General features: G+C 45.6%; 1 protein-coding gene across 2 annotated transcripts; it reads left to right on the top strand.

Moving 5' to 3' along the window:
- Positions 1–2,093: 2,093 nt before the first annotated feature.
- nlgn3b (neuroligin 3b) lies at positions 2,094–15,889 on the top strand. 2 transcript variants are annotated; one of them, XM_042093903.1, is made up of 8 exons: positions 2,094–2,441; positions 5,209–5,381; positions 5,526–6,121; positions 6,627–6,680; positions 6,973–7,128; positions 7,558–7,743; positions 12,521–13,313; positions 13,476–15,889. In XM_042093903.1, exons 3-8 carry the CDS (start codon positions 5,644–5,646, stop codon positions 14,386–14,388), a joined length of 2,580 nt encoding a protein of 859 aa, XP_041949837.1. In that variant the 5' UTR covers positions 2,094–2,441; positions 5,209–5,381; positions 5,526–5,643; the 3' UTR covers positions 14,389–15,889. The 2 variants fall into 2 exon arrangements, with proteins under 2 accessions (XP_041949837.1, XP_041949836.1); XM_042093902.1 differs by having other exon boundaries at positions 5,209–6,121.

The following is a 15,889-nucleotide window of genomic DNA, read 5'->3' as shown; positions in this document are numbered from 1 at the left end:
AATAAAATGACTTTAAGACAATCCTGTTTCCATATTTTGCTTGGACTCTCTGTTGAAATGAACGCTGAAATGCAATTATAGTGTCTTTACTTTGTGGCTTAGGAGTCTGAAAAAAATGTTTCTTGTTGTTGTGGTGTCTTAATGGTAGTTTAATCTCAGCTCTCTGCAGACCACACATTGAGTAAACCTTCTCATAGTATCATTCACTAGCTTTACTGATAACTGATAACACACTATAATACAATAGAATAGAATTAGACAGAAAGACAGTATATACTTACTGATAACACGCTATAATGCAATCGAATAGAATCAGACAGAAAGACAGTATATACTTACTGATAACACACTATAATACAATCGAATAAAATCAGACAGAAAGACAGTATATAGGCCTAGTTACTGATAGCACAATAATACAATAAAATAGAATCAGACAGAAAGACAGTATACTGATAACACCATAATACAATGTACTGTAATAGACTCAGACAGAAAGACAGTATATACTTTGTTGTTCTGTCACATCGCTCTAATGTGTTGATGTCACTGAGATCTCCATTCGACAGAACAGAACAAGCAAGCAAGGGAGAAATATGAAATGCACTTCCATTTTCTTTTCCTTTGTTATGTCAGTACTTCATATTGTGTAAAGATAAGAAACCACATCTTATATTGCGGTATTTCCACCTCAACCTTGACTGTGGGAGGGGGGTTAAGTAATAGCCTCTGTGAGGGTTGGAGGAGGAGGGTTGTAATACTATCTGATGAATGTATTTTGGCTCTAAAATCATACAAATTGCATTATGGATGTAGCTCAAATATTTAAGTTTTGTGATGATCCGAATCACGTATATGATGGCACATGGACAGAAAGAGAGAGGGTGTTGTTCTGGGCGTTCTCAGCCAGTTACATGATGCTGCATCCAAAGTAGCGATGTACTAGGGGGAAAAAACACATTTCAGAGCACATCTTAAAACTTTTATGACATATCTATTATTAATTGTGCTGATTTTTTCTGTAGCTCTTAAATCAAAGTGTTACACTTGTAGAAGTTGACCCTGTTTTTTAATGCATGACTTGATTTTCAAAGTGGTCCATGATGGGATGGGTCGAAGTGGTAACATTTGTCCAGCTGTTGTACCCCAAACCACCACTGGAGGACACTGCTGATTTGATGGGAACCGTCACAGTAGCTTCAAATCAGAAGGTAGGAGGTATAGAGTTACCTTCCTACTTTGTATCAGCATCAACAACAACAACAACAACAACAACCCAGTGGAGAGAGTATGAGGATCAGAAACGCGTTCATGTTGCTTGACCACAGAGTAGCCTACATATTTGGAATATACACACGTGTAGGCCTTTATTCTGCACTGCACATCATTTTGCTGTCTACTAATTAGGCCTAGCTTAACATCAGCAACAATAATTGTTATAATAACCATCATCATCGCAATGGAAACTGTGGAAAGAAGCAAACCCAAAGATGGTGAGCAATTTAAAATCCCCCTAGAACTAGGCTACAGCCACAATTCCCTAAAATTCCTTAAACCAAGAAGCTGTGGTACAAAACATATCACTAGATTACATTACAAATTGTAGAAGTTGGGTGCAATTTTAGAAGTTATATAATGACTATTTATTTTGTTGCCTCCAAGCAATATATTTCCTCGTCTTTTAGGGACAGACGAGCTCCTCTGTGGTTGAAATTCATGGAGCAAGGTTCTCTTTTTACTGTCCAAAAGCTGTTCTCCACTAGATGTCACCAAACAACTAGGCTACAGTAACTCAAGAGCCCGCATCCTTTCACTAGCCAATCACCATGGCATCCATGGACTGCATAGGCTTAGAGGCTCTCATTTCCCTGTGTAGGGAAATTAACAGGCAGACAGACTTAAATGGAAATGGACATAGGCTCTAACCTGTTTTATCCTAAAAAATAGACTGCTGTGACATGGAATGGACTATCCTCTCCAGAAGATGGACTAAAGCCTGAATCTTATCATGAAATTGTAACTCCCATAATTAATATAATGTAGTCTGGTATGTCTGCATTGTGATGTAATCAATTATTCTTACTCGTACAAATCCTACAGACGAATGCTCGCCGTTCTTCGTTTATTCACGACTGCTAGTAATAACACGCGTGTCCGCCCTCACCGTTGCTTAGAAACGCGCATGGTTGCTGGTGCTCATGAACGACCTTGCGTCCGTGCCCGCGCGCGCGCACCCTTAAAACAGATCTACTAAGATAGACGTTAATTAAAAGGAAGAAGGCACAAGGATTTATAAGATAATCGACAGAAGCATCGCTAATGGGCTGTATGGATGATAATGAGATGTGATCCTATGGTTTGTTTTTGTGAAGAGACAGCCTCTAGAATTATGTCGACATCGTTTGGGATTAAGACCAGACATGGGATGAAGAACGCGGCAGGTAAACTGAAATGGTCTTGTTTCCGTGCTCAGCCAGATTGAAACGATTGCAGGTTCTTTGCAATCAAATGAACTGTAGGGAACGTGGTAACAATGTATCTTCTGTCTGAATCACTGACTAGGCTATACAAGGGAAATACTTTGATATTGCCTGCAAGTGATCATTTTGATTGAACAAAGGTGGACGTATGATGAAATCGTATGATTTACATTGTGTTGCGTGAGAGAAAGAACTGCAATTGTATCACTTGTCGTTGTGCTGACCGATATGTATTGCAATTACACATTTTACAACCACTATAGCCCGTGGTAGTAATGGGTAGCCTATAGCGCACGGCATCCTGAACTAGGCATCAAAAGAGGGCGACTTACCTTCGTACTGCATCTCACCGCGCGCGGGTGGGTTTCGGGTTTAATGAAAGGATTGGGTCTGTAAAGCCTACGCTCGTTTGGATTTTTAGGTGACATTTCATTTGGTGATCTGCAGGGGGGGGGGGGGGGGGGGGGGATATAAACGCATCTTGGTTGCATCTCACTCTTGGCTGGTGATGACATCCTAAATAAAATATTTTGCCGAACTGGTGGGCCCGCGCGCATCACCATATTGCACACATTCTTCTATGGATGTATCGTCTATCAGTGTGTGGTGTAACCAGATCTATTAACCTGTCAGATTTAATGGCTCACTTTGTTTTACTGTTCATGTGTTTATACTGATTTGTAGTTTGATTTATTTGAGATCAGCACCTGTTGTGGAGTAAATGAACAGCTCACGTCCGTCCTGCCCATAGGATGGACAGTTGTGATTCTGAATGAATGTCCACGTTTACGTCGTCATATAACACTGTGCTCTGAGCAGAAATGGCCAGGTAAATCAATATGCCTAAACATGTTGCCAAAAATCTAGGTTAGCTGTCGACTGACTGTTATTGCTCAATTTGCTTTTCATTTTCATGTTTTAGCATGCCGGTCTAATATTAGTTTAAAACAGGTTCAATATGGCATCAATTCGTGTGACCTCGCTAGTTCTTAATGCAAATGCTATTCAGGACAGGTCGCACCGAGGACTGTGCGTGAATGCCATGTTTTCATAATTAGATACATCCGCATAATTTATCCTCCAAAGATCTCCCCATAGCATTGCGCTTAAGTAGCGTAATTACAGGAAGGAGGTTCTTACCTATTGGTATTCATGTCTCGTTTGGTACTCTCCACCGTCTCCCCCGCCGTGCGTCCAAGGAATACACACACACACACACACACACACACACACACACACATACGCACGCACGCACACGCACACCTCTGAGCAGTCAAGACAGCTTTTAACGCGCGTTGGCCGATCCTCTCTAGGATTCCTGCAGTAGGTATATCTCTTGATAAACGCGTTGGTGAGACATAAACCTGAATAGCCACTTGTCCAATATCTAGTGCCAAATACAGACGAATGAGAATTTAATGTGGGCAGCCTCTCAGCGCTTTGATTCGAACATGTTTTGAATGCAGGTGAAAGCTAACGATGTTTGTCGGCAGCTATTTGTTTTCTTTCGTGGGGTCTGAATTATTTCTCTTGTGAGTTCTGCCTGTGCCAAGCGGTACTGTCAATAATATTATCAGTCGCTCACCCGAGGTATTGTTGCATTCTATACCAACAAGAGGCCTCTGCGGGTGGCCATTGATTTCAAATAAACTGTCTTGTAAACATGCACTTGAAAACATGGATTTACCACACTTTGTAGAGTCGAGTCTTTCCTGACAGAGTAGTAGCTTATGACAGGGATGGATTTCAGGAACAGTCCAAGCATGTGTTTTGTTTGGTGCTGTTTAACCAGACACACACACACACATACACACACACACACACACACACACACACACACACACACACACACACAAAGACACACACAAAGACACACACAGACACATTTATGATTTTATGATCATTTTAGGCCTACTCTGTGCAGCAGGAGGAATGATCTGTTTTTGGATGCTGAGACTGTTCTCTCTTAGGTGTGCTTTTCTCAGTGCTTGCAGTTGAATCGTGAGAGGGTGTTGTCACAGCAGCACTTGACAGATACTGTCCACTCAGCAGTATATTCAACCCTGTTTACATTTTAAACACATATGGTCATGCACTTTTTCACAATGTCATTGTGTCAACGTAGATTTATGCCAAGACTGTGTGCCAGGGATGTCAAACTTCTCTGTTATGAAAAATTAAGTGCACTTGAAAATACACTCTCATATTAAGTGTTGGCATCACGCTCTGGTGCACGGATATACACACAGATACACACACACACACACACACACACACACACACACAGACACACAGACACACACACACGCACACACACACACACACACACACACACACACACACGTGTCCACCACACACTCTCTCTCTCTCAAACACAGACACATACACACATGCATGCACAAAAGCACCTTTGAATTATTAACATGCCAGTATGATCACAGTCAAATGTGGTGTGTAAGCTACTGTAGGAAAGGTCTTTACAAACCAGTCTAGAGTCTGAAACTAGCTGGTGTGGTGTGCCTGTGTTAGTGTACAGATATGTGATGCAGTTTGTGTAATGTTTTTTACAATTTAGTGTACAGACTCCCTCTCCCTGCGTCAACATCAGAGAAATTGCACCATGAGATCACATTTGTTTGTCATTTAAGAGTTTGGGGGGTACGGTATGGGACTGCAAACATGTACTCCAATATAGAAAGTTGGCTGTTTTTGTTTGTTTGTTTTTCAGGGCTGAGGTGTTCATGAGGACTGGAGTGGGAAGTGATCTGCAATTGTGAACTGATGAATCAATGGCAGCAGCAGCCGTGTCAGGAACACCCAGTAGAGAGAACAGTGTGTGCCTTGGCTCGGGTCAGAGGTCGCATCCCGCTGCCCAGTGACGACCACTAGTTCCCATCTCGGGTGAGAAGTGGAGTCGCCTCGGCACTTGTCTGTGTGTGTGTGTGACAGGGTTAGAGTTTTCTGCAAGGGATATGCGGTGCTCGTATAAGTGTGTGTGAGTGTGTGGGTGAAGGAGAGCACGTGTGAGAGGTGTTTTTTTGACAGTGCTAACCAGCCCAGTCCAGCTCGCAGGAGCCCCCGCGACACAATCAAAAACAAACCCAGCTTGTGAGCGTGCTCGTTGCCCCCGCGCGCGGCACATTCGACCGCCCTGCCCCAGACCATGTGGCAGTGCCTGATGAGTGCCCACCGCCTGTCATGTCCGCAGCCGCCCAAACCCCCGAGGACTTGCCCCCTCGCCCTCGTCTTCGTATGGATGCTCTCCTCCCTTGGGCCGGTGGCCGTGGTGACCGGCGTGACCTACCAGCCGGTGGTCAACACGCAGTACGGCCGGCTGCGGGGCATGCGGGTCCAGCTGCCCACAGAGGCCCTGGGGCCTGTTGACCAGTACCTGGGGGTGCCGTATGCCTCGGCGCCCGTGGGCGAGAAGCGCTTCACGGCCCCCGATGCCCCGGCCACCTGGCCGGGCGTGCGTAACGCCACACGCTTCCCACCCGTCTGCCCACAGAACATCCGCAACGCCGTGCCCGAGATAATGCTGCCTGTGTGGGCCACATTCAACATGGACACGGTGGCCACTTACTTGCAGGAGCAGAGTGAGGACTGCCTCTACCTGAACATCTACGTGCCCACACAAGGGGGTGAGCTGGCATCTGTATATTTCTTTCTCTCTTTATCTCTCTCTCTCTCTCTCTCTTTCTCTCATACAAATATGTAACCTGTGTTGTGTTGAACCTGCGTGGTTCAGCCCTGCACACGCCCAGACTCGAACCCGCGAAACAGCAGCACCTCGGATCGGGAGTCGAGCATGCTGACAATCGAGCTAAAAGCCCAGACTGCTAGCTTTCATGCCAGCACTACTCTTACGGCGTCGGAGAGTGAGGTTTACTAACGTTCCACACACACAGCTATGCTATCTGGCATCCGTTACACATACACACAGATATGAAAACACACACCATTTACATGCTGTAAAACCACAGTTATTTCACAGTGACACACACACTACCGTTTCCGGCTGAAAGACAGGTCTTGAAAGACAAATCTGTCCAAAAAAGCCATCACAGTTTGGATTAAGGATGTTTCGTCTTGACTTGTACTTGACATTATGCTTTTCTCTTCTCTCCCTTTGTGATGTCCCTCCAGGGGCCAAGAAACAAATGGAGGAATCCCCTGATAAGGACAGCGAGGATGATGACGGTTTGTTCTTTTCACCTTCCTCCCTTCAGTACAACTTCCTCTCAGTCTTCTAGCCACATTTTTCATGGCTGTCATAAATATTAAATGTATCTGGCTTTCCCACCTCTTGCATCATCTTCACCTCACAAACTTGAAAGTAAACATGAAGGAACACAAATTAAACATCAAGAGCGTCCCCGTAGCCTCAAGTGTCGCGTCAAAAATCACCATGAAAACAATTCTGTGCGCCACCGACACAAAAGACCCGCAAAACACAAACAGATTTATTTATAATGATGATGTTGCGTTGCAGGACTCCGCGAAGCGAGGGACGATCCCAAGCCAGTGATGGTGTTTGTGCATGGAGGGTCCTACATGGAAGGGACAGGAAACATCATGGATGGAAGTGTGCTGGCCAGCTATGGGAATGTCATCGTAATTACCCTGAACTACAGAGTGGGCGTACTTGGTGAGTTGACAGCTGGACAATGTGTTGGCAGGAGCAGCATCTTCATATTAACTGCAGAAGAATATACATTCAGCATGTGAAAAAGCCTTCCCTTGTGAAATCTACTGAACAAGTCGCAATCACAAAGCAATCACCTTTCAAGGAACGCCAGCATTCAAATAGATTAAAAAGATATCAGCAGAAACATTCCGATTAAGAGATCCTAGAAGCCTCACAAGATTATCTTTCAAACACAGACACTCTGGAGGATTGCCTTTTTACTGTAAACCAGATAAAACCATTTGCATAGACAGAGTAATGGGAGATTTGTTGGCTTAGTGAATTGCTGTATGGAAATGGAGACGTTAGCCATTGTGTTAAAAAACTCTACAGTTGAAGCATTCTCTCCTCGAGAGACACAACAGGACTCAGTTCTGTGATCCATTCCAGGGTTCCTGAGCACAGGGGACCAGGCAGCCAAAGGGAACTACGGCCTGCTTGACCAGATCCAGGCCCTGCGCTGGATCAGCAGGAACATCGTGTACTTTGGGGGAGACCCCAAACGCGTCACCGTGTTCGGGTCCGGGATCGGAGCCTCCTGCGTGAGTCTCCTCACGCTGTCCCATCATTCAGAAGGTAAGAAATCCTTAAAGAATGAAAGGGTAAATGGAGCATTTACATAGCGCTTTTCCACTTCTCCGAGCAGAGGCTGCCAGGCAGGGCGCCAACCTGCACATCTGGAGCATTTTGGGGTTCAGTGTCAGTGTTCAATTAAGGAGGTGCGTGTTTAAGTTCCCTACTAGACATACTAATCAGTTTAATTCCCTACATCCCTGCTAATTCAGTCGTCTCTATGGTAAGTCTGTGTAGCGTTATATAAGCACTTTTGAACAGATGTGGCAGTCCCCTAATGGCAGATTTCTTTTGACGGTCATCATCAAGCCATTATTTGAAACATTATTATACTAAGAAACCCAGTGGCTGCTACTCTCGTTTTCCACTATTCATGGCTAGAAAACCCTGATCCCATAGTGGACAGTGGAGCTGACACGAGTTTCTTCATCGAATGCAACAGGAGTGCCATGTGGTGGAGTGATTGTGGCAGCATATGGCATGTGTTCTTCTTCCTCTTTTCTCCCTTCCTAACATCCCGGTGCTCTGATGGCACATGTGGTGGATTAAGCTGAAGCAGAACGCCTGGGGACAGAATCTCTGCTTTGGAACCAGTGGGAGGAGTAGGAAAAGTGTCGCTCTTGATCCCCCTCAACCCCCCAGCCCTCCTCCATCACCACTCCCTGCCGCCTTCCCTCCCCTGTCCTATCAGTAATCAACCTAAAAGCGTCAAGCTCTAAGGCGACAGGCTCCTCCTCTCCACCAAAAACAAGTCGTATATTACAGGCCGCGGGCTCTGTCCTCCCCAATCAGATGCAGCATCAGGCGCCACGCTCACTTAGTTAATCTCCTCGTTCATCAGCCGCATGTATTTATGTATTCATGTGTATGGGAGTTTGTTTTAATCACACACTCTCAGCTCCCACAGCTCCTGATGGCACCATGGTTTGGTGTGGTGTGGTGTGGGGTAAGTGGAGATGTAAGGCAGGCTGCCTTGGAGAGACAGAAGAAAGGCAGAGGTACAGTGAGTGGCCAGGAAGGGGCTGGGGAGGGCTGGGGAGGGCTGATGGGTGGTTGGAAGAGAGGGAGGGACAGAGAAGAGAAGAGAGAAGAGTGTTGAAGTGATGGAGCGAGAGTGAAAGGGAAGAGGAAGAGCAAGGGCAGAGGAAGGTCAGATGATGATAAATGGAGCAGGAGCGGGGGTGGGGGTGGGGGTGGGGGTGGAGGTGGAGGTGGAGGTTGGTGGGGGTGGTGAAGGTGTGGGTGGGGATGGTGGCGGTAGCGGCAGTGGTGTACATCGTCCCCTTCCCCATGCCAGGCAGTCACCTTGCACACTGCACACTGCAGCAGACACCACTGATGTATGGGCAGGCCGAATGACCTCACAGAGGTAAAAAGCACACAGCCCATCTAATGTAGATCACAATCTGAATTAGCATGTGGGTTCTGTCCATGGAGATATATGAGATATACTGTACAAGATGAGTTTGTTATGACCTAGTCAGTGAACTTTCACTACTTACTGTATATATTTTATTCAGATATACTTTACTAGCTGGTGGCTCCATCAGATAAGTCTGCAGAAATGACTGTATAATCAAGCAATTTTACCAAATTATTTAGCAATCACTCATGCATTGTGATGGCAATATTTCATTTTTCACATAATGACAGATGACACAGGACCAATTTATGATCAAGGAATATATGAATATATGAAGAGTTTGGTTCCAAAACGCTATATCCTCCTTTTAATGAATTTTCATGAATAGTTTTTTTTTTTACATTTTGTTTTCCAAGTAATTTCAGCAGAAATGTAATTGGGTATTGTTTGATTTATCTTTACTCAATCAAAACAACACAAATGCAATTTTATTGATATTACCTGAAATACACAATTAAATTACATGACGTATACAATGTATAGCCAAACATACTTGTTGAACCAGAGCCTATAATGATGGCTAACATTTTTTTGAAAAACAGTTTTAAATATATTATTCTGAAATATTTGTTTGTGTCAAATATATTTCAATATATCATGTCTTTACATAATGAGAACTTTAGAATCTCGTCTAAAGTACATTTCAAATATGCCCCAAAAACTGTTTAGATGTCTGATGGCTTATAGAGTAGTAGAATTACTTTAATGTACTTCCTCTGACATCTATATGGTGTATGCAGGTTTGTATTGGAATGTTAATGCCCTCATACAGTAGCAACAAGACACTATACATTTTTGCTGATAGAACATCATAATTGATTTTGACTTGTCCTTGAAGCATTTGCCAATTAAAAAGGACACTGAAATCCATTAAAGCTCCAGAAAAGCTTCAGCCGTCACTTTCTGTATACGACTCAATCTGCCTAGGGTCAGTTACAGGGCAGTAAGGTCTGTATACATGATAATGAATAGGTTAGTTAGGTGTAGAGAATAGAACATGGTGTTTAAAGCCACCTGAGGTATAACAAGTCACAGAAAGTTCAAATAGTCCAGTGTAGGGAATGTATTGTCCATAGGGATTAGGAATTGTCATAGGGCAGGTAGTGGGTCGCTAGGCTGCGCGGGCCAGGAATCCGGGCAAGGTGGACAGCAGCAGGCGATGGTAGGACATACTTGTTGAAGTAGAACCTTTTATGATGGCTAATTCTTTTAAAGGACAGCGTTTTCAATGTATATTGAATTTTTTTTTTTTTTTTTAATTTCTTATAAAATTTTCTTTTCTTTTTTAATTTTTAACTAGGTGGCGCTATACATGAAATAAGTGGTAATGGGATGGGTTGACATGGCCCCTTAAGACCAACATACAAAAAAAAAGGTGGTCCTCCTACTGTAGGCCCTGCGGTTCTCGAGATATTCACAGAAAACTGTGTCTGGCCACTTACAGGCCAGTTGGTGTACAGTAACATAAATTAATTTATTGTGTGGCTCCCCATCCACGAAACTTGGCGTGCATTCAGAGGGTGTCATAATAATTCTACACTTCCAATTTCGTGCAGTTTTGACCATGTAAGGTCACAGATACCTGCGATTACACCTCATTTTTACTTTTTTGTTTTTAACTAGGTGGCGCTATACATGAAATAAGTGGTTATAGAATGGGTTGACATGGCCCCTTAAGATCAACATACAAAAAAAGGTGGTCCTCCTAAACCCTACGGTTCTCGGGATATTCACAGAAAACTGTGTCTGCCCTACCCTCCTTTCGGGGGTCCAGTCCAGCGGGGGGGCTACAGATCAAAATGAAAAACGATGGTTCCATGCTATCCATGTGGGGCTACATGCCCACCAAGTTTCGTCTACCCCGCTCTTTCAGTGTCCCGGGAATCCTTGGCGGAAAATTTGCCATGCGAAAAAAAAAAAAAAAAAAATCTGACTAAACCTATATGACCGCCGCTTCGCTGCGCGACGGTCATAATTATACTCAAGAGACTGTTGAGATGTCTGATGGCTGATAGAGTAGGATAATTACTTACATTTTCTAACTTTTACTTCTCTATATGGTGTATGTAGGTTTTTATTGGAATGTTAATGCTCTCGCACAGTAGCAACAAGACACCATACATTTTAGCTGATAGAACATCTTTCATAATTGATTTTGACTTGTCCTTGAATCATTTTCCAATTAAAAAGTACACTGAAATCCAAGAAAAGATTCAGCCATCACTTTCTGTATCAACCTACAGTATGTTCTACTTTTCATGACATTTCGTTTGTTATTGCACACAATGACAAACTTGTGACTGATTAATCACTTGAACAAACATTCAGGAATTTGTTGTTAGAATGATACCTTCCAATGGCAAACATTTTGTAGTCTTTGAAGTAAACAGGTTCATGATTGCCCTTATACACATTTTATAATCCAGAAACCACTGCACCATCATAATTTCTGTGATATTGGGTGTTTTGGATTAAACATGTTTGAGTTGATGCATTTGCATTTAAGCACCCTGTCGTATAATAATGACTGAAGAGTAAATACTAAGGCTTTGTGAAAGACTCTACAAACCAGGCAAACTGAATTATGTGTGATGTAGTATTTCAAGTGTAAGCCATCTCCAATTAAACCTAATTTATGTAAAGTGATTTATCATACTAATGCTGAAGCTCTTCCTGCCGGTTAGCTACGCTCTGTTAATGGACTTTGAAGTAATCTCACGTCTCCTGCGCCTAAGGCGGCTCACGGGCTTCTGATTAGTTCACCATGAGCAACGTACTCCTTCAGACATCACACATGTGCTCCTCAACTTTTTTCGGTTTCTTGCAAGTGAGTGTGTGTATGTGTGTGTGTGTGTATGTGTGTGTGTGTGTGTGTGTGTGTGTGTGTGTCTGTGGAGATTTCTGTGTGTCTTTGATCTCTTTCTATCCTTTGATCTCCATCAGCTATTGAAATCAGTATCACTCAGCACTTGTTAAATATCTTTTGTTCTAGTTTTTTTATCGCGCTATAGTTTTTCAATAGCCTTTGTGTACTGGCTGAAAAAGTGTTTTAAAATGTTTAGATTGAACTGATGAACTGTGAACTAATTTCTGTGGGCCTAGTGTCTGTTGAGAAGGCAGCATGTCTTGTTTTCTAGAAAAAGAAGGAAGAGACCAAGATGTGTTAAACTCATGGGGCCGGTTCCCCGTACATGGGTTAGGTCTAGTCCTTTTGGTTTAGGCCCTGAGATTTTAGCCTCGGACTACGCATAATCCGGGTACGGCCTGGGAAATTGGCTGCAAGAGGGAGAAATGATAACAATTCTCAGAATCGCCCTCATCAGTCAGTGTTATCTCTGTTCGGTCGTCTGTCCGCAGGCTTGTTCCACCGCGCCATCATCCAGAGCGGCTCGGCGCTGTCCAGCTGGGCCGTCAACTACCAGCCGGTGAAGTACACGCGCCAGCTGGCCGAGCGTGTGGGCTGCAACGTCCTGGACACCCACGACCTGGTGCTGTGCCTGCAGAAACGTGGCCACCGCGAGCTGGTGGAGCAGGACATCCAGCCGGCGCGCTTCCACGTGGCCTTCGGGCCCGTCATCGACGGCGACCTCATCCCCGACGACCCCGAGGTGCTGATGGAGCAAGGCGAGTTCCTCAACTACGACATCATGCTCGGGGTCAACCAGGGCGAGGGCCTGCGCTTCGTGGAGGGCGTGGTGGACCCGGACGATGGCGGCGTGTCGGGCTCGGACTTCGACTTCGCTGTGTCTGACTTCGTGGACGGCCTGTACGGCTACCCTGAGGGGAAGGACACGCTCCGGGAGACCATCAAGTTCATGTACACAGACTGGGCGGACCGGGACAACCCGGAGACGCGGAGGAAGACGCTGGTGGCGCTCTTCACCGACCACCAGTGGGTGGAGCCCTCGGTGGTGACCGCTGACCTGCACGCACGCTACGGCTCCCCGACCTACTTCTATGCCTTCTACCACCACTGCCAGAGCCCCATGAAGCCCGCCTGGTCCGACTCGGCCCACGGAGATGAGATGCCCTACGTGTTCGGCGTGCCACTGATCGGGCCGACAGAACTCTTCCCCTGTAACTTCTCTCGCAATGACATCATGCTCAGTGCCGTGGTCATGACCTACTGGACTAACTTCGCCAAAAGCGGGTAAGGAATGTGCTCAAATTGTAATTTGCTTTGCTCTGTGGGCAGAGTTAAGGAGGTAAAAACCTTTTGAAGTGTAATTTGAGCTGTTATTCACAGTAATGCACTGGGGTAGGACTGAGGATGACTGCTCACATGTGTGTTTCTGTTGCCTTATGTCTGCAGTGATCCCAATAAGCCAGTGCCTCAGGACACCAAGTTCATCCACACCAAGGCCAACCGTTTTGAGGAGGTCTCCTGGTCCAAGTACAACCCCAACGACCAGCTCTACCTGCACATCGGCCTGAAGCCGCGCGTGCGCGACCACTACCGCGCCACCAAGGTGGCCTTCTGGAAGCACCTGGTCCCCCACCTGTACAACCTGCACGACATGTTCCACTACACGTCCACCACCACGCGCGTGCCACCCCTCCACACCACCCAGAACCCGCGCTCCAACCAGCGCCCGGGCAGCAAGGGCCACTCCAACACCAAGCAGCCGTCGGCGTCCACCGCCCACAACGGCGAGGGCGCGCGCGGCCCGCTGGTCATCGCCAACCCGCGCGACTACTCCACGGAGCTGAGCGTGACCATCGCCGTGGGCGCCTCGCTGCTCTTCCTCAACGTGCTTGCCTTCGCCGCACTCTACTACCGCAAGGACAAGCGCAGCCGGCAGGACACGCCGCCACAGCCCACGCCGCCCCGTGGCCAGATCTGCTCCTCCGTCGGTGCCTCGTCCAACGACATCAGCGGCCTCGCGCCGGCCACCATCAGTGGGAACCCGGAGGTGGGCGGGATCGGCGGCGGCAGTAGCGGCCTGTGCGACGCCCTGCGTCTTACCCCGGCGTCCTCTCCGCGCGACTACACACTCACGCTGCGACGCTCGCCCGACGACATCCCGCTCATGACGCCAAATTCTTGTGCCATGACGCCCAACTCCATCGCCATGACGCCCAACACGGTGACCATGTCGCCCAACACTATCACAATGACACCCAACTCGTTGATGGGACATCCCAGCATGCATCCCTACAACACATTCACCCATGGCTTCAACTCAACAGGTTTGCCACACTCTCACTCCACTACTCGGGTATAAATCTCTCTCATACCCATTACACCACTCAAACATTACCACTCCAGTTACGCCAGAGGGCTGCACTATGAAGTGAAGTAACTGGCGTGTTCTTTTAGATGTCAGCGGTACTCCTGAAGTTACCTGGATAAGCCTACAACTTCAATTCAAAGTGCAGTCACCAAAGGAGCAATTCCCCTAGACACCATGACAGTAGAAATCCCTCTCATGCTATTAGAACTTCTCGTTGTATTATCTATCATTCTTTGTGCCACACATGGTTGTATATTGTACCATCTGCACTGAATTCATATGCCATTGTGTTTTTCTACTAACTGAAAATAACGCTGAGCCCACAGTATTTAACCTACTACCACCCTTTAATTCATCACCATCCCAGCCCAACTACCATGTGGGAGACCCACAGAGTTTACCTTGCACAGTGTAAAACCATGTTGAAAAATCCCAGCTAATAGATTCATGGACAAAAATGTCCCTTTCGGATTTCCATTGAAAAGCTCTCACCCCCGTTTGGATCAGTTTTGTTGTCAGTTTGTCTATTCCATCCTCAAGACTGGCTGTTCTATCAAAGCTAAACAACCCCTGAAGAGGAGTTTTGTTTGTTGGCGAAAGCTTATCTGTAGATCGGACATTGAAGGATCTCTCTGAACTTTCCGGAGCCCTCTGTAAGGCATGGACTATAGGCGTTTATTTTAAGAAAAAAAGACTGAACTGAATAAAATAACGAATCACAGCCCATGTGCTGACGAATGTAGAAGAACCAGGTCAAAACCGTGTATATATTTATATCACAAAAGCCACACAAGTGTGCCAAGCTTTCTATGGACGTGAGGTGCTGAAGTGCCAAACTAGAACGTTCTGTTGTGCCAAACCCAGAACACTGCCTCGGAACACTCAAAAGCATTTGCCGCTTTGCTCTGTCCTGTGACGCTCATCTTCAAATCTACAGGAATAACCTACAGGAGGATCTCTGTAACAACATACTCCTTGTCTCGTGCACGACAGCGGAAATGGTACTCTTGCTGAGGGTCACAGTGTAAATGCACTGCAATATATTGATCATTGTTCTGTAATATCTGTACAGCAGGTTTTTACAATAAGTCCACTAAAGGTTGTTTCTTTCTAGGCTTTTCCAAGCTTCTACATTTATGTGCATCAAGACATTTGGTCAGAAAACGAAACCCTCTTGGGATTTTACAGGCATTTCAATCATGTGTGTGTGTGTGTGTATGTGTGTGTGTGTGTGTGTGTGTGTGTGTAAGTGTGTACGATTTTCTTTTTTTTAAACTTTTTTTGAGAGAGGTATGACTCAGGAGAGAGTATCATGGGAGGACAGATGAATTCTCTGACTGGAAAATGGTGCAACGTTTGAAATGAATATTTGAACTGCTGACAAAAAGAGTCAAATTAGTCTGCTGTGAAAATGCACAATATGCCTCAGAAGCTGTCTCTTTCGCGTCATGTGGGTGTGATCAGAGAGACACACACAGGGGAAGGAGGGAGA

The sequence above is a fragment of the Alosa sapidissima genome, chromosome 5, assembly GCF_018492685.1.
Source record: "Alosa sapidissima isolate fAloSap1 chromosome 5, fAloSap1.pri, whole genome shotgun sequence".
In the NCBI taxonomy this organism is placed as follows: Eukaryota; Metazoa; Chordata; class Actinopteri; order Clupeiformes; family Clupeidae; genus Alosa; species Alosa sapidissima.
This window is presented reverse-complemented; position numbering and strand designations above follow the sequence as displayed.